General features: G+C 35.3%; 1 protein-coding gene across 9 annotated transcripts in view; it reads right to left on the bottom strand.

Annotated features, from left to right (window-relative positions):
* Positions 1-22498, bottom strand: part of EYA4 (EYA transcriptional coactivator and phosphatase 4) — a 120122-nt gene that overhangs the window by 5590 nt on the left and 92034 nt on the right. For 7 of the 9 annotated variants that reach the window (XM_081942995.1, XM_081942996.1, XM_081942997.1 and 4 more), the window contains 6 exons: positions 17401-17490; positions 10448-10506; positions 10188-10348; positions 5775-5889; positions 4073-4194; positions 2932-3032 (listed from right to left, as the gene is read on the bottom strand). In XM_081942995.1, the coding sequence (XP_081799121.1) occupies positions 2932-3032; positions 4073-4194; positions 5775-5889; positions 10188-10348; positions 10448-10506; positions 17401-17490 (648 nt within the window). Of the gene's footprint in view, positions 1-2931; positions 3033-3071; positions 3173-4072; positions 4195-5774; positions 5890-10187; positions 10349-10447; positions 10507-17400; positions 17491-22498 lie in introns of all 9 variants that reach the window. The other 2 variants (XM_081942992.1, XM_081942994.1) reach the window with 1 other exon arrangement.

Raw genomic sequence — 22498 nt, 5'->3', positions numbered from 1 at the left:
ATTATGATTATCCTTAGTAGGACACAGACAAAAAAAAAATAAAACAAAGCAAATGTCCAAATAGATCTGAAAAAATATACAAAAAGGTGCATAAGTACCTTAATAAGTTCAACTTTTTTTTAAAAAAAATCAATTGTATCTGTTTCTGAGATTGTCTAGATCAGTCCTTGTATTTTCTGAGAGAAACTTGTAGTTTCTGAGAGGCTGAGAGAAAATGACTGGCCCAAGGTCACCCAGCTGGGCTTTGTGCTTAAGATGGGGGATTAGAATTCAAAGTCTCCCACTTTCTAGCTTGATGCCTTAACTACTACACCAAAATGTTACTCCAACTTTATTTACCAAGCCTATGTTAGGAATAATATTGTTTATATTTCAAAGAAGTAAATTTAGTAGCAGTCAAGTATGTAATAATCTTCATTACAAAATATATTTTGTATACTACAGAGGGGATCCATTAATATAAAATATTAACGACTTTTACTGGATCACTGTGCTTAGTTTTAATTTACAACTATCATGCCTTCTGATTTCTTCAGAAAGTACAATACTTGAGAATAAGTAGGCAAATGAACGTACCATGCATTTAATTCTAGTGCTTGCTTTCAGTTTAACTTTTACAGTACAGCTCATTTCTCTCTGAGCAATGATTACCCAGAATATACCCCCAAATTGAACCTATACTTCTGTCTATATAGGCGATACAACCCCCACCCCCTGTATTTGTTATATATGGAATTAAATTGCTGTCATGTATGAAACTTTCCTTGAAAGCAACATAGTCACTTAGGTTATATTATTCAATATTCAAAACTTCTACAATGATTACCAAGTATCAGTCAGTGAATTTAGGAAAGCAATCTCTTATGAGGAATACACCCTTTCTGCAATTAAAAACACTGCAAAAGTTCATTAGTATGTCTGTTAATAAAGCTTAATAACTTTATTTTTACTGACTGCAGATCTATTTGAAAAAAATTGCCTTCTTTTTTTAAATCTACAAATGTTCATGCACACAACAGGTAAAGTTAGAAGGAATCATGCCAACTCTAAGATAATCAATCACCCAGTTTCCTGAATAGGCTACCAGACATTCTTAACACTATATTGCATCTATAAGGCAACCATTTGGAACCAGCACTGCAACTAAAGTTGCTAAACGAACACCAGGAAATAATGTCTATTTTGTGTGTGTGTGTGTGTGTGTGTGTATGTGTGTGTATGAATGTGTATGTATATATATATGTGTGTGTGTGTGTTGTATTTGTGCTGATAAATAAATAAAGGGAGACTACTATAGATCTATTTCAAGCTATTTAGCTCTCATCAGCTAGCCATACCCTTACTGGGATTTGAACCTATACTAGTCACCCTTTATTTATTTATCAGCACAAATACAACACAAATATAAAAAGGCAACATTAAAAATAAAAATATGGTTTTCTGCCTGGATGGTTTTCTGTAATGAGCCGAAGGACAGAAAGGGGGAGTAGTGAGCTCCCTCCCATATTTGGGCATACCAGGGGTTGTAACCTTCGGCTGTGTGTCCTTCGGCTCATTACAGAAAACCATCCAGACAGAAATATATATATTTCTGTTTATTTATTGATCTATTTCAAGCTATTTAGCTCTCATCAGCTAGCCATACCCTTACTGGGATTCGAACCTGGGCTGTATTACATATTAGGCAATAGTCTTAGCCACTCAGCCACAGGCTCTCCTCCTTATCAGCTGAGCCAGGGAATTTCCAGGGGTTGTAACACAAATACATACATACATACATACATACATACATACATACATACATACATATATATGTATGTACATACATACATACATATATATACATATGTATCTCCTTTATGTTCTCCAATTCTAAGATTGTTCTAGATCAGATGTGTCTAACCCACAGCCCTGAACAGCTAACAATGTGGCCCCACAAAATTGCTAACTTTTAACATTATTATGAGATTGATAATAATATATTAACTATATTTTATATTTTATATGGGATCCAAGACACATCCTCTTCATTCTGTATGGCTCAGGCAAGCAGTATATCTGAATCTATATGTTTTCTCCACTTTGCTTATATTTATTCTGAAGTATGAAATGTGTTGAAGTACAGTAGATTTCCTGCTAGATTTCTTTAAGGACAATGTTCATATATTAGGCACTTATATGATCATAAATTACTTTAATAATCAAGTACTGTATTTTTTGCAGTATAAGATGCACCTTTTTCCCTCAAAAAAGAGACTGAAAATCTGGGTGTGTCTTATACATTGAATACAGCATTTTTTGCCTCCATAAGCGCCGCCCTCTTCACCAAAATGGCTGTGCAGAGCCTGTAGAAGGCTTTCAGAGAGCTCCTGGGGGCTGGGGAGGGCAGAAATGAATGAAAAAAGGGCTGTTTTTTGCTCAATTTTGCCCCCCAGGCCCCAGGAGTAATCACAGCTCTCTAAATGGAAATGAGGAATAGATACAGCTGTGTCTGTCTCGAGAATGAAATCAATTCAAATTATAATCAATTTCTTAAAATATATTTATAGCTTACACTCTGAAATAAGTAGCTTTTTGCATATTATTCCCTTCAGTTTTGTAAGAAGATCAATGTGCTTTTTCGATTATATGACACAAAATACACTTTTCTGGGCCTTGCAAATCCACGCAACTTGTTTAATTTGCTTAGAGTTAGTTTTTTTTTTTAAAAAAAAGATCTACGGTGTAATCAGCGTATATTTTATTCAATTTCCATATCTTGCCCATCCTCATAAAGCCTGTGCTTGAATCCAAATGGTTTGATTATGTCTTACTTCTTATGATCGTGGCATATGAAATAATTTGACAATGTGCCATACTAAGAGAAATGCAAACAAAATAAGCTTGCGTAAATATCTATAGAACACACCAACATTTCATGAAACAAATTACCTTTTTGGCTGCCTGTTCTTCTTCTACACCATCCCCAATTACAACATATACTACTTTTCTGCCAAACCTTTGCATTATTCGTTCAAAGCAACTTTCTTTTCCTGGAAGATAAATGAGATAAGTGTTCAGAGAGAAGTTACCTGATTAGCTGCATGCTCTTCATCTCGGCCATCTCCAATCACAACATAAGTTATGTTAGTGCCAAACCTGGACACTATACGCTCAAAGCAGCTTTCTTTTCCTGAAAAATAATGCACTATTTATTTGAGCTCTCAAAAAAGAAATATCACAGTGAACTCTAAAAAGTCTAAGGGATACATATACAAAACAAATAATCACAGACAAGCCTTATTAATAATATTGGTGACTTTTAAATTTATTTTCTGCCACAACTCAATGGAAACTCAGGAAAGCTAATATTTGGTATGTTAAGACAACATGCAAGGTATCCTGCTAGAACCCTAATAAAGCATGTCATTTGTTTCTTCCTCTGGACATAAACTACCAGGTGTCTGTTCTCTTGCAATCTGGGTATCTCAAAAGCTGCACTTGTTTTCTTAGAGTAGCCCTTTTTTATTTTCAGAGTTCAACATTTTGAAGTTCAATACATTTTCCATCCTGGGAGAAGGTCAATTTTTCTGAATAAGGATGTTCTGAGTCAATGAAGCATGCAAAGCATTTTAAAAAAGGTGTACCACAATATGCAGGTGTATGAACAAAACAAATCTCTTCAAATCATCAAAGCAGCTGTATACAGTTGCTTTGAAAGCCATTCAAGCATGCAGTCACTTTGCTTCAGAAACAGTTGTGCCTTGCAAAAAAGAGAGCCTATTTTAATGAGAATACATGTTTGTAAAGTACCTCTTTCAAATGCTTGAATAACCTTACTAATGATAATAGTGGAGTTGGTACATCCTAAAGGGTGTGTGTAAGTGTGTGTGTGTGTGAGAGAGAGAGAGAGAAAGGGAGAGTTTTAACTAGGAATCTCACTCTACTTGTCTAGTGCTTTATATATAGTTTTTACATACAATTCTTAAAAGTGAAGACATTTGTTAACTGAGCTGAAATGGCATTAGTAGATTAGAAGATGTTTGGAAACTATCAGCAAATTATGTAAATTGAAAAGAATTGAGATACATACCTATTTTAGTTGCACTGTAAATATTTTCAATAGGAAAAACACCTCCTAAACTATACAGAAGCACTTTTGCTAGAGCCGGTACAAGTTGAGTTGTTGTTACCAAGACATTTACACAGTTACTCCTATAAAGAAAGACAGAGTATACATCTGCATAATGATAAAACAAATTAGCTACAGATCAGCCATCAATTACTATTTCAATTATTACTGCACTAATAATAAATATTGCAATATTCTGTACGTTGCAAATTTCATGGTTGTGATGATCCATAGATAAACACACACCTTTAACTCAGTTTCTAAATTCACAGAATATGAATTACTTTATGAATGGAAAAAATACCCTTTTTGTCTCAGATAACATTTTTATTTATCACTTTTTGAACTTACAAAGAAATCAACATAATTTTACAGGCTATACAATTTATAGAATATGATAGCTGGATGGGCAAATAGCCTGGCTTTTTGTAGAGCAGTTCCCTATAGTGTAGTCCTTGATTTACTACAGCAAAATTCTGAGACCAGAATTTCCGTTGCTAAGTGATGCAGTCGGGAGGGGTCCCCAAAGCTGTAGGTCATGGGGACTGTAATGCAAGTCATGGAAAGTGCATGAGGAAGTGTGTGAGAGGCACGGCACAAGTGCAGAGGGATTGGGAGAAAGCAGGCAGATAGGGGAAACTTATCCCAGAGATGTGTGACCTTTCTTGCTGTCTTCCTAAATGACCTCATAGGGAAGCAATAGGGAAGATTGCAAATATTAATCATGTGATCATCAGGCACTGCAACCAGTCAGAAATATGATTCACTTGCCAAGCTTCTGGATCATAATCACATATTTGGTGGGATGCTGAGATGGTTGGAACTCTGAGAAATAGTTGTCATCACCATTTGTTCAGTGCCATTGCAACTTTGAATGGTCGCTGAACAAATATCCACCTATCTCTTATATAAGTTGGAGACTACCTCAATGCCTAATCTCCTACTTACAATATCACATTTGCATTATATAGGGGATAGGTGGATACAGTGGGACCTTGAGTCATGACCGTAATCTGTTCCAGGACTTCGGATGGCACCTGATTTGGTTGTGACCGGAAGCAAGAGTGACTGCACATGCGAGGACACACACACACAAAAAAAGGCGCTGAAGGGGATTTTCCCTGCCCAAGCGGCAGTGTTTGATCGCCACCCGAGGATGTGTTCGTGAACGGAGTGAAACTTTTAGCGGATTTTTTGGTCAGCACCCGATTTGGTTGTGGTCAGAACCATTCGCGACCTGAGGTCCCGCTGTATTCTGTTGGCCAGGTGATGCCTTTGGAATATTTTCTTACCAAATGCCTTTGATGTTGAGTGTAGTGAGTCAGTAAACACTCATCACTTCCTCTAACCACTCTAATCAATTTTCAAGGGGCAGCCATGCTTCTACTATTCTATTAAAATATTTAAAATATTCTGTTTTTATTTTCTAAGAATGCCTAAGGGTCCTGGATGCATTCCTGTTAATAAAGTGAATACTAGCTGCTAGCATTTTACCATCCATTTATTTTTGTTTAAAACAGAAATAAAAAATGCCAAAAAATGCATGAAGAACATATCTGCAGGAAATTGAATGCCTACAAGTATCTTGTTATCTGCTCTTGCCTTTAATATTGTTTTGCTTCTGTAATATAATTTTTTTTTAAAAAAATGAGTTTGTACTCACCTTGTACTAATAATTGATAATGATTTAAGTGCATTGGTCAGCCAGGAGTCAGTGAGAGCTTCAATCTCTGCTCTTAACTGTAGCCATGCATCTCTTTTTGCAGGGCCAAGAAGTCCTGATTCATAAAGAAAAAAGTTCTTAAGAGTGCATTCTGTTTAACAGGAATTATAGTCCCATGTTAATTTAGACTGATAACATATTTTTCTACAAAAATATTTCAGTTCACTTGCTTGTGAATGTAAAAGAGAGCAGAGCAGAGCAGAATAGAACAGCTTTATCGCCAAGTGTGATTGAACATACAAGAAATTTGTCTCCAGTGCATATTACTACTTCTAATTTACTTAATAATACATATTAAAGGTTATTTTGTTTCAGACAGTCCAAAAGGTGGTGGTTCATTTGTCCACTCACTCACTCACGCACTCACTCACCCACCCACCCACTCCCTCGTCACCCATCTTACCATAAGGTACTCTATGTGGTTTATAGTCATAAAATATATCTACATTAAAACATAAATAAATTAAGAACTGAAGAAGCTTCTTGGATGAGAAGAGACAGATCTTCAAGGAAAAACAAAGAAAGTCAAGTTGCCCTTTGAAAAAGCACCTTTGGGATACACAAATTAAAACCAAAGATTAATATCTCAGGACATATGGGGAGGGTGGTAGCAGAATGGGGGTAGCTGGGATCTGTTGTTACTTGATCAACCATCTCCACTGTGCTGTTCCTCCATTGGGGGCCCAGGTCATCAGGCAGAGCCAGGTATTTAGGGCCTTACAAAAGGATAGGGGGGTTGGGGCCAGCCTCACATCAGGGGGACAGATGTTCCATGCACTACTTGGGGCAGGACATTAGGAGAAAGCCAAGGCCACTGATGGTCCCTGTAGGAAGGCATGTGAGTTGAAGGAAGACAGTTGTAGGAAGATGTCTTGAATGGGAAACCAGTCCTTGCTGCTGAGATGAGGGCAGTTTGGAACAGGTAGCTGACTGAGGAGAGCAGAAAAGGTCTTGGAAAGATTAAGGGATGGGCTGGTGGGTTGGCTGGATTCAATTGTACTGAATGCTGAAGGAAGAAAGGAATGGGAAGCTAATGAGAAAACTGTCCTTGAGATATAACATGCAGGATTGATTGGCAGTGGTGCTAATAATGGCTGAAATGAGAAAGAGAAAATGCTGGGAAGCTTCTGAGCAAGCAGACTGATAGGATGTGTCATGCCTGGATGTCAATGAAGAGTCCTTAGTGCTTTCTGAGCTTGGTTGTTTTCTTGCAGATGTCTCAACAAACTAGGTAACATCATCAGTGTAGTAGAGAGTGGGTTTTGCTCTCATTTTATATCCTAGTGGCTTGCCCGGACAATATTGATTGGAGTGGTCTTAGTGGTTCTTTGTTTGGGCTGTTGTTTGCTTCTTGATTGTTAGTCTAATGTTAATCTTGGGGTTAATCACTGCTTATCTGCGTAACAAGCTTCATCTGGGTGATGATCATTTTGGATGTCAATGATAATAGTGGCTAAAAGGAGAAAGGGAGGGAAACAGTAGACCATCAGAAGACAAGGGGCAAGAAAGCCTGTGAGATATCCCATGGTGGTCACAGTGATGGTGACTGAGATGAGAAAGAAAAGGAAAGCACTAGAAGATGAGGAGGAGATAAGATGGGCTGGTAAGGTATGCTATGCTGAGGAGAAGGTATTACACTTTGCCATATTTAACCAATAATATCACAAAAGGTGTTGTCAGGGTTTGTTTCTTTTGAAACTGAAACATTTTCTAGACACTGGATTTGCTGAACAGGGGATTGTCCACTGGTTATACAAATTTTCTAAAACTATGCATATTCTAAATGTGCTCTCTCCCTTTCTTTTCCTCTAATATCCCTTTTCTGCCTAAATATATTCTGTCTCTCTTCACTATTTCCTGACACTACTGTACATTCTTCCTTTTATACATCCTTCTAATTGCTTATTCTCTGCTCACTTTTCTCCCATTCCCGGATTACAGCAGACATAAAAAATACCTTATTTTTAAATCATTAAAAGAGTTGTGTCCAATACAATGCCTATGCATAGCTACAGCCTTGCTCTAAAATATGCCAAATATAATTCCTTAAGCAAATGTGGATTTTATCCTTCACAACCCCATAGGTTGAGATCTTTGCTTAGTCTTGAACCCTGGCTGGGTTATAATATGCATAAAATATAAGTGACCAGAGATGGGTTGCTCTTGGTTTGGCCCGGATCGGACGAACCAGTAGTAGTGGTGGTGGGATGCTCCGCCCACCCGGCTGGACACTTCTGTGCGTGTGAAAGCGCATGTGCCTGAACCAGTAGTAAAAAAATTGGCAGCCCACCACTGTAAATGACATCTAAAATATTATTTACATTGGATTGCATGTGAAGAATGCTTTTGAATGCTACTCCACATTAATAATACGAGTAGTCCTTATCTAGCAACTACAATTGAGTCTGGCAACTCAAATAAAATTGTTACTAAATGAAACCGTGACTTATGGTCTTACTTCAGCTTTTCTGTGCTTTACAGACCTGTGAAGGTCATATGTACAATGATTAGTCATAAAATTAGTTTTTCTTCATTGACTTAAACTGCAAAAGAGCACTGTATAAAGCAGTCACTAAATGAGATACATCTGTAATGAAAATCTAGAATATACAAAGCTACAACATCAGTGAGAAAACTATACCAGACCAATTTGTCTAGGAAGATTCTCTTCAAAGGCACAGAAGACGTTTTAACTTGAGATGAAAAGCTAAAGCAACTGTTTGTCATCTAAGTTAACTAATGCAAGGAGAGCTGAAGAAACCTGCAATTTAAGCTCCAAACGTTAATCAGAAAAGAGCTGGAGGGGATCTTGGAGGTCTTCTAGTCCAACCTCCTGCTCAAGACCCTATACAATTTGAGACAAGTGGCTATCCAGCCTCTTCTTAAAAACTTCCAACGATGAAGATGGAGGCACTACTCAGGTGACAATGAGGACAGAGATGAACCTCTAAGAGGCCTCAATGACTCTCTAAAAGAATGCGAATGACCAGCTGTCTGCAAGGAATATAATCCTTCCATTCCCCACCAGCCAGTCAAAGCTAAAGAAGCTTCTTGGATGAGAAGCAAAATGTCTTCAAAGAAAAATAAGAAAATCCAGTTGTATCGTGAAAAAACATCTTGGGGCAAACATGACATGGATGACTGAGAATCTCCATAGACATTTACTCCAATGACAAAGCACCCACAACTTCTGAAGGCAAGCTGTTCCACCGGTTAATTATTATCATCATTAGGAAGTTTCTTCTTAATTCCAGGTTGCTTTTCTACTGGATTAGTTTCTATCCAGTGTTTCTTGTCTTGCCTTCTGGTGCTTAGGAAAATAAATTAATCCCTTTTTCTTTGTGGCAGCTCCTCAAATACTGGAACACTGCTATCATGTCACTCCTTGTCCTTCTTTTCTAGCTATACCCAGTTCCTGCACAACCATTCTTCATACGTTTTAGTCTTCGGGAATCATCCCAGTTGCTCTTCTCTGCACTTTTCCCAAAGTCTCAACATCTTTTTTTTGTAATTTGGTGACCAAAACTGGATGCAGTATTCCAGGTATTACACAACTAGTTAATGAAAGACTGTAAATTATTCCTCTTTTTTCTTCATCCAGTTTTCTTCACAAAACATCCAAACCACCCATAGTTATTTTGTATTATTATTATTATTATTATTATTATTATTATTATTATTATTATTATTATTATTATTATTATTATTATTATTATTATTATTATTATTATTATTATTATTATTATTATTATTATTATTCGATTGTATCACAGCGGCCAGTTGATTCGCCGGATTTGGCATTGATTACTAGTCGGGCCCCACCCAGGGGCCTAGGACGTCGTAACGTATTTTCTTAATATACGTGCAGATCCAAGCAGTGCAGCTTTTTGCATTTGACTGATGGTGATTTTGTCAAGTTTTAACTGTTTTAAATGTAATTCCAGTGCTTTTGGAATAGCACCCAGTATGCCAATTACCACTGGAATTACCACTGCTGGTTTGTGCCATAATCGTTGAATTTCAATTTTTAAGTCCTGGTATTTCGCGACTTTTTCATGTTCCTTCTCCTCAACCCTGCTATCACCTGGTATTGCGATGTCTATGATTGTAACCTTCTTTTTCTCAACCAGTGTGATGTCTGGTGTGTTATGCGCTAGTATTTTGTCTGTTTGTATACGAAAACCCCACAGGATCTTGACCATCTGATTATTATTATTATTATTATTATTATTATTATTATTATTATTATTATTATTATTATTATTATTATACATTATTTATATATTAAATAATTATTTTCAGAAGAGTACAAGATTGATGTTAATGTCATATTGAAAAAAAAACCACCCTTACCTCCTACATTGTTTTTATAAGTATTATATAATTCTTTGACTCTTCTGTAACGGAATGCCAGCTTCCTCATCCAGTCAACTCCTCCTCTTACACCTGTTGGCAGACAAAGGTTTGCACTACTTGCAGCTGCATGGAAGCCATCAGTTGCAAAACTGTAGGTACTGCAAACACCCAAAATATGCAAAAGTGAATACTATTTCTTCCTAAAAATACATACTTTATTTAAATTTGCTTCATTTTTTTTTCAAGGCACATCTTACCTTAGGTCTTGTCCATTGTCATCTGACGATACATCATCTATATGTACTTGATCACATTCCTAGTAAGATAATATGTTTTAGAATAGGGCAGCAATCTCTTGTTTTATGTTTTACATTGATGCTTTAAAGTGAAAAATCTAACTGAGGATTACCACCTCTATTGCCAGCAGATGGCAGAATATGAGCATTTACAATTTCATAAGGTAAAGCTATTAGAGACCCACCTATTCCAAGTAGCTGGCCTGGCTCAACTCTGATCCAATTATATCGCTCCTGACGGGTTTTTTATCTGGGATATTTTAATTGCATCCAATTTACTTAGGGGTTTTTAAACATTGTGTTTTTACTTGTTTTTATCTACCAGTTCGCCTCCTCCTAGTATATGTTTTGTATATGTCTTGGTATATGTTTTTGGTATATGTATGTTTGTCTATATATTTATTTCCTATGTTTTGTTGTACGCCGCCCCGAGTCCTTCGGGAGAGGATGCGGCTAAGAAATAAATATTTATTATTATTATTATTATTTCTTTTTTCTCCAATATGATCAACTGGTATATTCCTAGATATACTGCAATACTTCAAAGATTGCTATGGTTATCAACAATTCTAAGTAGTACATGAAAACACACACACACACACACATACACACACGATTCCCCTTTGCTCCAATTAAGATTTACAAGTCTTAACACAACACTTAAGTATATGTTTGCTTCTCCTGCATAAGAAGCCCCAATATAAAACACAAAATGAAAAATAAAAAAATTATTATCATCAGCACTATGTCAATAAACAGAACTTAAAATCAATGTATATTATACAAATAAAAAAGTAATGCATAACTTTCAAAAGTATCTATTTTTCATGCTCCGTTGTTGACTACACTGGCAAGCAATAATACTTATCTTTTTGAAAAATAAACAGACTTTTAAAAGAAAAATAACTTTGAATAAAAATGTATCAAACTGCAACAATTCTTGACTGTACATTTTGCTTTTCTGATGGTTTTATCAGTCGAAATAATATCTGAAAATATTGAATTTATCGGACCTGAACACCCAATTTTTAGAAAAACCACCCTGCCTGGAAAATAGTGTCTATTTTCTTAAATGCTGCCTTATTAATTGTTAGGCCATTGGTTAGGACCTGGACCTGAAGTATTAAGTTTCCACCAGTCTTAGACTGTGAATATAATTGATAATTGCATATAAAACATATAAAAATGATTATGTGATATTCATAATAAAATAATACCCAAGTCTACTGGTTCACTAAGTTGGGACTTGAGCACTCAGGGTTATAATAGTTCTGGTCTCGCTCGTAAGACCAAAGATCAATTTTCAAGGTGGTAATTGTGACATCTCATCATTGTCGCAACCAATAACCTCAGTGCTCTCACTGGAGAAAGCAAATCTTTGTCACAGTGATGATACTTTAATTAAGTAATAACTGGACTGCTTCACAGAATTTTCTTTAGAGCAGTTAGAACTGTAACTAGTCCAGAATTGGATGGACAGGCTATTAAGAGGGAAAGCATGAATGGAACAAACAAACCCTTTTACTACAAAACTATACTGTCTTCCCATATTGAATTCAAAATGCTATGTCTGGTTTTTAAAGCTGTTGTTAAAAGAACTGAATTTTTTCTCTGTATTAACATCTTCCACCTGGAGAGATCCTCCTATATAGTAATATCTCCAGAAATATACTCAATTGGAACTAGATTTAAAAGCCTGTTTTGTGGCTAAATCTAGGATCTAATACTGCCTTCTAGGGTGAACTGAGCATGGAAAGCAACCAATGTTCAGTTATTTTGACACAGGGGAAGATACAACATTTGCACTGCTTAATTATGGGCTAGAGGCAATTTCCAGGCTATTATGGACAATCTATAAAAAAGACACTGCAGTATGCCTTGATATTATCAGGGCCTATGTCACTGATGCTAGGTGTCCTTCCTTGAGCACAACTAGTTTTCCATTTCTAGTTGATTAAAAAAATCATTATCACTGATGTAGTACGGCTATTTAATGTCATTATCAGAACTACGTTTTAGAGCTCTAAGCAACTATTGCTGAATTTGTACTTTTTACATTTATGGTTGTTTCCTGCTTTTTTCTGGAAGGTATTTCATATCAGGTTCTAAACAATTATGTCACATGTCACAACTTTGCTGTTAATTACCTTGAACTCATACGAAAGGGCATGATGCAAAAGTTTCAATAAGATAACCAATACAAACATAGTTTAAAAAAATTCAGATTAAGATGTCTTTTAAAATCTGAGCCCTACAAAATAAAATTTTAATATTTAGAATGAATAAAGGAAAAGTTATATGGGAAAAAAATCCTAGTGAGGAATTGTAATTTCTTCCACAATTTGAGTGTGGAATAAATGCTCCTTTTTCTATTAAAAACTCAAAATTTCTTATAGAATTTATAAAATTACAAAGAAAATAGAAGATTTGGGCCATAGCCATAAAGATGTAAGTGGTCAAATTAGGAAGAATTCTTGCTTCCTTTCTTTAATTCCTTTTCTGCTTTATCAGCCTACTAATAGGTACCTGCAATTCTATTTCATCCTGAATTACCATTTCATTTTCTATACATCATAAAGCAGAATGATTTTGGGATTTCAAAGCACATATCTCACCAATGGTTATACTCCTGCTGCTACTTTGTTAAATGTTCCATTTGAATTGAGAATATGTGAAATATTTAGTTTAATGACATTCCTCTCCTATCCCAGTAAGAGTTAGATAGATTATAGATCAAGATTTCCAACATATTGTTTATTATAGGTACATCCCAGGTTACACTTTCCAATCAAACTACGTTTGACTCTCTTTCCTTGGTTTCTTTTTCCTGTTCTTTTCTTTCTCTGGCATTTGTTTCCTCTGTACTTGTTTATCTCATTGTTTTCATTCTATCTGCTGAACCCATTTTTAATTCTTTGAAACCCATAAGGAATGTTGGAAATAAATTATGCAAAAAGACATCTTGTCCTTCCATTAGCAGAGTAACTTTCCAAAGGCTTAGAAGCATGGAACCAAATTTGGTGGAAGGGTACTACAATAAATAATGACATTCAAAAGTGGGTCAGGTGCTACAGGGAAAACAACACCTCCAATGGATCCCTATGGAAGAGGAGGCTGAGCTAGAATATTGGCAATTGCATAATTCTAAATGCTTAACTGTCAATCACATGATCCAGAGTGGAACTATTATTAAAGGGTTGCATAGGAGAATGTTTCAGCACCTTGTTAAGGTTATATAACAAGAACAACACTTAGACTTATATTCTACAGTGCTTTATAGACCTTTCTAAGTGGTTTACAGAGTCAGCATATTGCCCCCAACAATCTGGGTCCTCCATTTTAATGGAAACTTAAGCTTTGAAAAGAAAGCTCTTGCAAAATGAGCATTTTTCTCAGGTTTCTCTTTTTGAGATCCTTGCAATGTTTACTACTCTTAGTAATGCTAGACGGATCTTTTTCTCATTCATGATTGTTTGGTTTTTTTTTTGTTTTTTTTTTTGCTGATCTGCCTGATGTTACTTCATGTGATCTCATTTGTTTTTCTCTGTTAGACATTTTAAAGTCTTCCATCACATCTACACTATTATAGAGCAATTTTGAATATCCATTTTACCCTTGTCTCAAATTTGCAGTGTGGTGTAATATAGTTATACAAGCAGTGATGAAAGGGATAGAAACGATTAATGAGTGATGCCACCAAGACATTATAAACTTTCCTTTGCCTCTGTACTTCCTAGGGACAAAAATCTTGCTGTTAATCTCCATCTGGGAAAAAGGCAAACTGTCAGGCCTGCAGCAGTTCCTTTAAGAATATTTGGCCTGCCACACACACTCTCTCTATTTCTTTATTATGCTGTTTCATTAGTGGGGAATTGGGAGGGGGAATAGTAAGGAGTAGAATTGTAGAATGTGTTGTTGTCAAAATAGAACATTCCTTTCTAGAAGACCAAGGTCATCTTTTGTCTCCGCACCTCTGCACCTGACCGGAACTAGATGGGTGGAGATGCCAGTGTGGCAGAGAAAGATTGGACCATGTGAAGAACTTGTGGGTGTGAGGACAAGATCATGAACTTTCAACTGGGTGGAAACCCCAGAAGTTCAGATTCGGTTTCACAGTTTGTGCTAACGTTTCTGTCTTATTAAATTGGAACTTTAAGGATAGCTCTGCCTTGGACTCTGATTTAATTCTGCATGATATTTGGAATGCTGACACAAAGATTTTGGAAACAAACAAACAAACAAAAAAGCATTCTGTCTCTTTTAATTTCCCATGTCTCTCCCTAGTATTAGGAAAGCAATTTAGGAGGAAACTGTAAACAGGCGGACTAGCAGACACATGGCTATTAATACATAAGATTTTACAGGAGTGTTTCTGTCTAGCTAGAATATATTTAGTAAGTCAAATCCTTGATGTGAATCACAGCTGAAGGTATTTGTAAATGTATTATCAAGTTATCTTTTATTAATGATTAATGGGTCTTTTGTTTTCATGTACTTTTTTCATTTTGAAAGATTATAAATTTGCCATAGTCTTTAAAATTAGTGAGGATATACATTTTGTCTGCTGTTCTCTTTTTAAAAAAGAAACCATTTATAATCTGGAAATATGATATAAATGTGGCTTATCTATTTCTCTGACTTAGAATAGAATAGAATAACAGAGTTCGAAGGGACCTTGGAGGTCTTCTAGTCCAACCCCCTGCCTGGGCAGGGAACCCTACACTACTTTAGATAAATGGCTATCCAACATTTTCTTAAAAACTTCCAATGTTGGAGCATTCACAATTTCTGGAGGCAAGTTGTTCCACTGATTAATTGTTCTGTCAGAAAATTTCTCCTTAGTTCTAAGTTGCTTCTCTCCTTGATTAGTTTCCACCCATTGCTTCTTGTTCTACCCTCAGGTAGCTTTGGAGATTAGCTTAATTCCCTCTTCTTTGTGGCAAGATATTGGAACACTGCTATCATGTCTCCCCTAGTCCTTCTTTTCATTAAAATAGACATGTCCAGTTCCTGCAACCGTTCTTCATATATTGTAGCCTCCAGTCCCCTAATCATCTTTGTTGCTCTTCTCTACACTCTTTCTAGAGTCTCCATATATTTTTTACACCGTGACGACCAAAACTGAATGCAATATTCCAAGTATATTCTGTGGTACACCCTTTTTATTATTTTGTCATTTCCTGTTACATATTTTGAGGAACAAAATAGTGTTTTGTGCGCTATACTGTTTGCAGAATTATTATTGAAAAAATTATAGTTATTTAAACTAAACCTCAAGCCTGTCAAAATTTTAAGCTAACTATACATAAATCAGTTCATGTATAATGAAGTTTTCAAGGCCATCAACCTAAATTAATTCCCTCCCATTCCAGTGGAAATTTAAACTCTGCTTGCATAATATCAGAATCACTGCTATGTGGTTATAATAGAAATGAGGTAAAAATTGTGTTGTAAGGAAGCTCTCTGTTAATGTTAATTTAAGGTAAAATACCTTTTAAAACAGCTACAGAACTGGCTATACTCAAGTCACAGTGGGCCACTGGCTGTGCAAGTTCAAAACTAAGAAAGATAAAATATATTTTCCATTACTGAGCGTTTACAAATTCATGTGCAATAACTGATTTTGACTGCTATAACATTAAATTAAATTATTATCTCAGTACAACTAGTTTCTTACCAAAGAATTCTTCAGAACTTGACATTTTTACTAAGGAGTATAAAACCTACAGTTGACCCACAAAAAAAAAATATTTTGGAAAGGTCAGTAATTTCATTATCCAATAAAAACAATGACTCACTGCTAGTAAAAACAAAAACTCTATTATGCAGATCTTAGCAGTTGCAGAATTTAGAGTGAAGAACAAATTCTATTCATCTTTATCTGACAGATAATAACAAATTTGGTATAGATTAACTGCCAAATGTAAGAGAAAAGATTTCCTTGACAGTAAAAATAAAATGTAGGCCAACTATTTGTATAATTTAAAGAGATAAGGAAAATAAAATTGGACTTAACAATCCAACATGTAAATATAACTTTAGTAAATCTAATAGCTGAAATGTTTTCTTAAAATTCATTATAAAACTACCCCGATGCAAAATTCTGTTAACATTAACGAACAATAGCATGGGATTTTAATTTGCCTAAAAGTGGAACTGAGTTTAGAAACCATTCAGTGCTCTTGTGCATATTTCTAAGTTTGACACTCATTCAAGTCAGAATGTTTTCCTGTATTAATTAAAATTTACAGGAATATAGGAACAAAAAGGAGGCGAGCGTACAGAATGTTCCCTGATCAAAAGATGAAAACTCTGAATGTCAGGTTTCTGATATTTCTTATGAGCAAGTGAAAATACATTTTAAGCTAATAATGAGAAACGCCTTTCACCTCTTCTTGTTTCCTTTCAGAACTATCAACAGCTATTTTTGTTAGGCTTAGGAATTGTATGTCGAGATAGGACAGGCTGCAAAAAACATGAATAGATGTTGCTCCTATTGTTTGCTATGGGAGTTTCAAAAGTTCTTCATTCTTTTTTAACACCATTCCTTGGCAAATGTATTTGTAGGCTGGGTGATAGTAGAACTGAGCATGCACTATCAGCCCATCTATTTTAATGGCTTAGGATGAAAATGAGAGAGCAAGAGGCTTCTTTTTAATTCTTATTATGTCCTATAGTAGAACAATGAAAAGTTAAAACTAATAGAACGTACCAAATGGATCTGATTTTTAAAAAGTTAATAGCAACCTAATCTTGTTAATTATTTCCATATTTGCCAATCTAACCATACCAAAAGTATCTAGGATAATGATATAGTTAACCTAGTTCACTCTCTATATCTGGCTTCAAACAACTGGAAGAAGTAGAGATTATTGGAAATAGGTGTTCTAATACACATTATATTTTGTACATACCTCTAAATCATTGAAAAATAAATGAGTATCAGCAAGATTAAAAATCATTTCTTCCATGCGAAGTCCAAGAGTCACTGCTACAGGTGGATCCTGGTTGATGTAGGGGGAAACAGAAAAGGTGCATATTCTCAGTACCATGTAGTGGTCAATACAAACTTTAATTTTATACAATATACATGTATAATAGAAAAATAAAAAAAAATACTACAAACAATTAAACAAAAAATTAATAAGAATTCTACATAGGAATGAAATAGGTTTTTTTTCCTTTGTGGAGTGTAATGTTACACTTGAAGCAGAAATTCTTACTATCAAAATCTTGAAAGATAAGTAACTGGAAAGAAAATGTAAAGGTAGTGAAAACAGGCATTTTAAAAATGAATATCACGGTTAACCTAAGACAGAACAATTACATAATACTGTGTTTTCCCGAAAACAAGACAGGGTCTTATTTTATTTTGACCCCTGAAATAAGAACTTGGCTTTATTTTCAGGGAGGTCTTATTATTTGTGAGGTGCAGGAGGCAGTGAGCATGGTCACCTCATGGCTGCTGCTGCATTGCAATATTTTCAGGCAGGGCTTATTTTCAGGGGGAGGCTTATTTTAGCGCATGCGCTCAAAAGCTCAATTGGGCTTATTATCCAGGGAGGTCTTATTTTCAGGGAAGCAGGGTAGTTACAAGCTAATTATTGTAACGAAAAATATTACCGAGACTATTAAAATATTGCTATGAAACAAAATATTTTTTTTATCCAAATTAAAGAGCTTATCCAAGAATTACATCCTCATGCACGAAAAAACCTTCCAATTTGTAATCCCATCCCTTTGTAATGACAGATATATAATATAACCAGTAAGTGGGGAAAGAATATATTGGTATTATGAGAAACGCTAATGGCACAACAGGAAAAAACCAGGTAAATTTGAGTTGGGAGTTTGGAGGCTAAATATATTACTATATGGAGGAATATATGTTTGAGATAGCTACTTCAAAAAAGTCTCAGTACATTTGGGAATTCTTAACAATTATTTTCCAGGGCTACTAGATCTAGGCTGCAAAAATCAAGATGACCACTACATGACAGAAAAAAGTTTTAATTCTTTGCTATCATTTATATTAGACATGTGGATTTTTGTATCCTAATCTAGTAGTCCTATAGTGGCCAACTATCATAATATCATTTGGGGACATGTTTCAGAGAGCAATGGCAATGCAATTTCAAACCCTTTTAGAAGAAAGTGATAATTAGACCCAATTGAAGTTTTGATTCATAGGACTTAGTTAGCCATGATCGCCCCAATGGTTTACATTAACAATGGAGAGAAATACAGCCTTGCTGTGACTATTCTTGAACCTTGTCCTTGTTTGTTTTTAACACCAATGAAAAGAAATCGGTCTTTAGACTAGTGTCTCCACATACCAACATTCAAAGACCAAATGGGTCTTTAGACTAGTGTCTCCACATACCAACATTCAAACTCACTGTTTATCTACTTAATTTGCTTACAGCAAAAGAGCAGCAGGTCCCTTAGTTTATCCTCCCAGAAGTGGGAAACTAGAAGGAGAATCTATACTGATTTACTATTTTGTTATTTCAAAATTAATTTCTTTCAAAATCAGTATTTTAACATATCATAAAATAAGTCCAAGAACAATGCATGTATTTTATTGTATCAATATAATATAAATTGCATATAGTATATGGAGCCAATTTGGTTTAATGGTTTAGACACCAGGCTAGAAAGTGGGAGACCTTGATTTCAAGTCCTGCCTTACCCATGAAAGCCAGGTGACTGACTTTGGGCCAGTCACTCACTTTCAATCCAACCCATCTCACAAGGTTGTTGTTGTGGGGAAGATATATTAGATATGTTCACGGTATTGAGTTATTTGTAAAAATAATAAAGGCAGGATTAAATCAATCAATCAAATAGATAGAGCCATTATAGCGATCCTATGCCACACATGCCAGAAGTGATAAGCAGAGCCATCTCTCCGGGCCTGTTGCTCTTCCGGGTTCTGGCGTGCTGGCCAACTGGTCTTCACGCACATGGGAGTGCCGGAAACCGAAAGAGCAGCCGCCCAAATATTTTTTTCTGGTTTCCAGCATGTGCATACACACCGGTCACCTGTCCTTCCAGTTTCTGGCGCGCATGTACACATGAAGACTAATGGCCAGTGGGCTTTACATGTGTGGGAAATCAGACTATCATCTTACTGACGCATGCACGCGTACTGGGGAACTGTTCTTAGAGTTTCTAGTGCGCACTCGGTGCCGTAAAGTTTTGCCAACACTGATATAGAGGAACAAGTTTAAGACTATAATATGAAGATGCATTACAGGATTATAAAATAAATACAAAGCTTAATTGGGCAAGAATTAACTTCTTTCTAACAACTAATCCATACAGGGCCTTGACGGTATGGTTATCAACTAGTTCACCCAATACTCAACTCGATCTGTTTATAAAACAAAAGGAATGGTTTTAACAGAATAACAGAGTTGGAAGAGACTTTGGAGATCTTCTAGTCCAACTCTGCTCAAGCAGGAGACACTGCATCATTTTAGACAAATTGCTGTGCAATTTCTTCTTAAACATCTCTAATGATAGAGCACCCACAAGTTCTGGAGGCCATTCTACTGATTAATTGTTCTCCTTTCTCACTGTTTTGAGTAGATAAACAATATAAGGGAAATGCTTATGGCACTTACCTATGAAAATAATCATTCATGACTTGTTGCTTGCATGTACACTGAGAACTTATTCACTGGAAACAAATTCCTTGTGTGTCACACTTGGCCAATAAAGAATTCTATTCTATTCTGTTCTGTTCTTCAGTGATATTGAGTTTTAAGTAGATGTGCAAAAACTGAGTAGTAAGCTCTTCACATCACATCTGCTGTGCTGCTTCTTCTTTTTAAATAATAAAATGCTGCTTTTAGTTTAAATAGAATGATCAATATTTCCAGATTGGATTACTGTAATGCACTCAGTGGGGAACTGCCCTTGGAAAGCTCTGGAAGCTAAAATTAGGGAAGAATGTGGCAGCTAGGTTACTGATAGAATTTTATGGCTCAAAGTCCCAGATCAAGTTACATTGAAGAACATATTCAATTACATCATCTCTGTGGTTACTATATTCTTTGAGGGGGAGATGAAAAATCCTGCTATGTGTGTCAGACAGTATGGACTGCTACTTTGAAATATGGATGTGAACCTTTCCTATCTTGTGCAATGACATTTCCCTCCATCCCACATCTTGGGGGAGGGGGAGATATATTTTTATAGCCCCTTTCCAGTCACTAACGCCTTCTTGTCTTTACTTTTTAAGGAATTACTTTTATCTTGCAATATTATTGTTATACTGTTGTAAATTATTCAGGATTTCATAATTATGGAAATATATTAAATACAAAATAAGAACGCACAGCTGCAGCCAACTGGAAGACTGCTACAAAAGGGTTAGAAGTTAAAGAAGGATATTCTCTAGGAACTATTTACAGAAAGTTATATTGCTTTGGAAATACAAATAGAGAGAGGGAATGTAAAACATGGATTAATTTAACAAAATCTATGTAGTAAGTAACCAGGATAAAAAGATAAGCATCTGGTTAATACAGAACTAAAACAAAAAAGCCAGGAATAGCATTATGGTTAAAATGAAACAGCAAAAAGAATACATATACCAGGGTAAGTATTTGATTGATAACAATATGCTATAACAAATTGAGCAGAGTGGGTTATTACTTTTTCTATAGATAAAGAACATTCCAATACAAATAAGAGGTATACAAATTAGTCAAGATTGGATCTGACATATCGGCAGCAACATTCTATTTCTATTTGCAATTAAAGACTAAAGGCAACAAGACTCGATTAAAATTTATTTGAAATTCAAGGTTCAACTTAATGAAGTATTGAATCACTAGCTACAATAGGGAGTCATCATAAATATGCCCAGCAAGTTCATTTTCAGGCAAAGATGGATGGAAATAATAGGGAGGAAAGATACTGCGAAGTATATAGTAAAGTATACTCAAAGGTTCCACAGCAATACATTTTATAAATTATTCCTGTTTCTCTTTCAAATGTTAGCGTTATTCTTCTTCTAAAATAATCAAAATGAACATTCTTAATCCATTTAAAAGTTAAAATAATAATTGCTTAATTTTATTGGAAAACTGTTGTTTACATAACAATTGAGATGGATTAACAAAATATTTCAATTGCCACATTAAAACAAATACAAATTTAAAAACAATGAATAATCAGAAGTGGGAACCTCAATTTTATCAAATTTGGATGGATTTTAATTGTTTACTTCATATGATAATAATTTATATATAAGGCAACATATATAGTACCTTCTGTTTACATTTGTTTGTATTTTCTATATCTTTTCTCTATGCATATTGAATAGAGAAATTCATATTGTTATTTTAATTATTTGATGTTTGTTAATCATAGTTCAATAAAAATATTTTTTTAAAAAAATTAGTGACATTTTGGAATAATCTGTTATATGCAGATTGTCCAACAATTTTTAAAAAGACAAATATGACAAATAAATATGTTATCACTATTGCACATATAATACACAAGGCCAACTAGAAATACTTATAAATATACAGTACATAGTCTACTAGCAAGCACACTATCTCAGGCCCACAGAATAAACAAAGAATTTGTCACAGAGAGACATAACAGCAAGGTGAATTTTTTTTAAAAAAAATAGTGTACTAAATTTAAGTCTCTCTTTTCTCTCTCCAACCTGCAACCTTAGTTTGTACTGCAAACTAGGGCATGCAAAACCTTTGCTAGACCAATTCTCAAATACAGCTCGTCTGTCTGGAATCCACACCTTATATTGGACATTAACACAATTGAGCGAGTCCGGAGGTATTTCACGAGAAGAGTACTCCACTCCTCTACTCGCAGCAGAATACCTTATGCCACCAGGCACGAAAGTTTGGGTGCTGCCTACAGTCTGACCTAAGCGTAGTACACAAAGTTATCTGCTACAATGCCCTACCTGTCAATGACTACTTTAGCTTCAACCACAACAACACACAAGCAAAACATAGATACAAACTC

Source organism: Natrix helvetica (genome assembly GCF_964273705.1).
Source record: "Natrix helvetica genome assembly, chromosome: 2".
Taxonomy (NCBI): domain Eukaryota; kingdom Metazoa; phylum Chordata; class Lepidosauria; order Squamata; family Natricidae; genus Natrix; species Natrix helvetica.
Note: the sequence above shows the minus strand (reverse complement) of the source record. Positions and strands in the feature narration are given on the sequence as shown.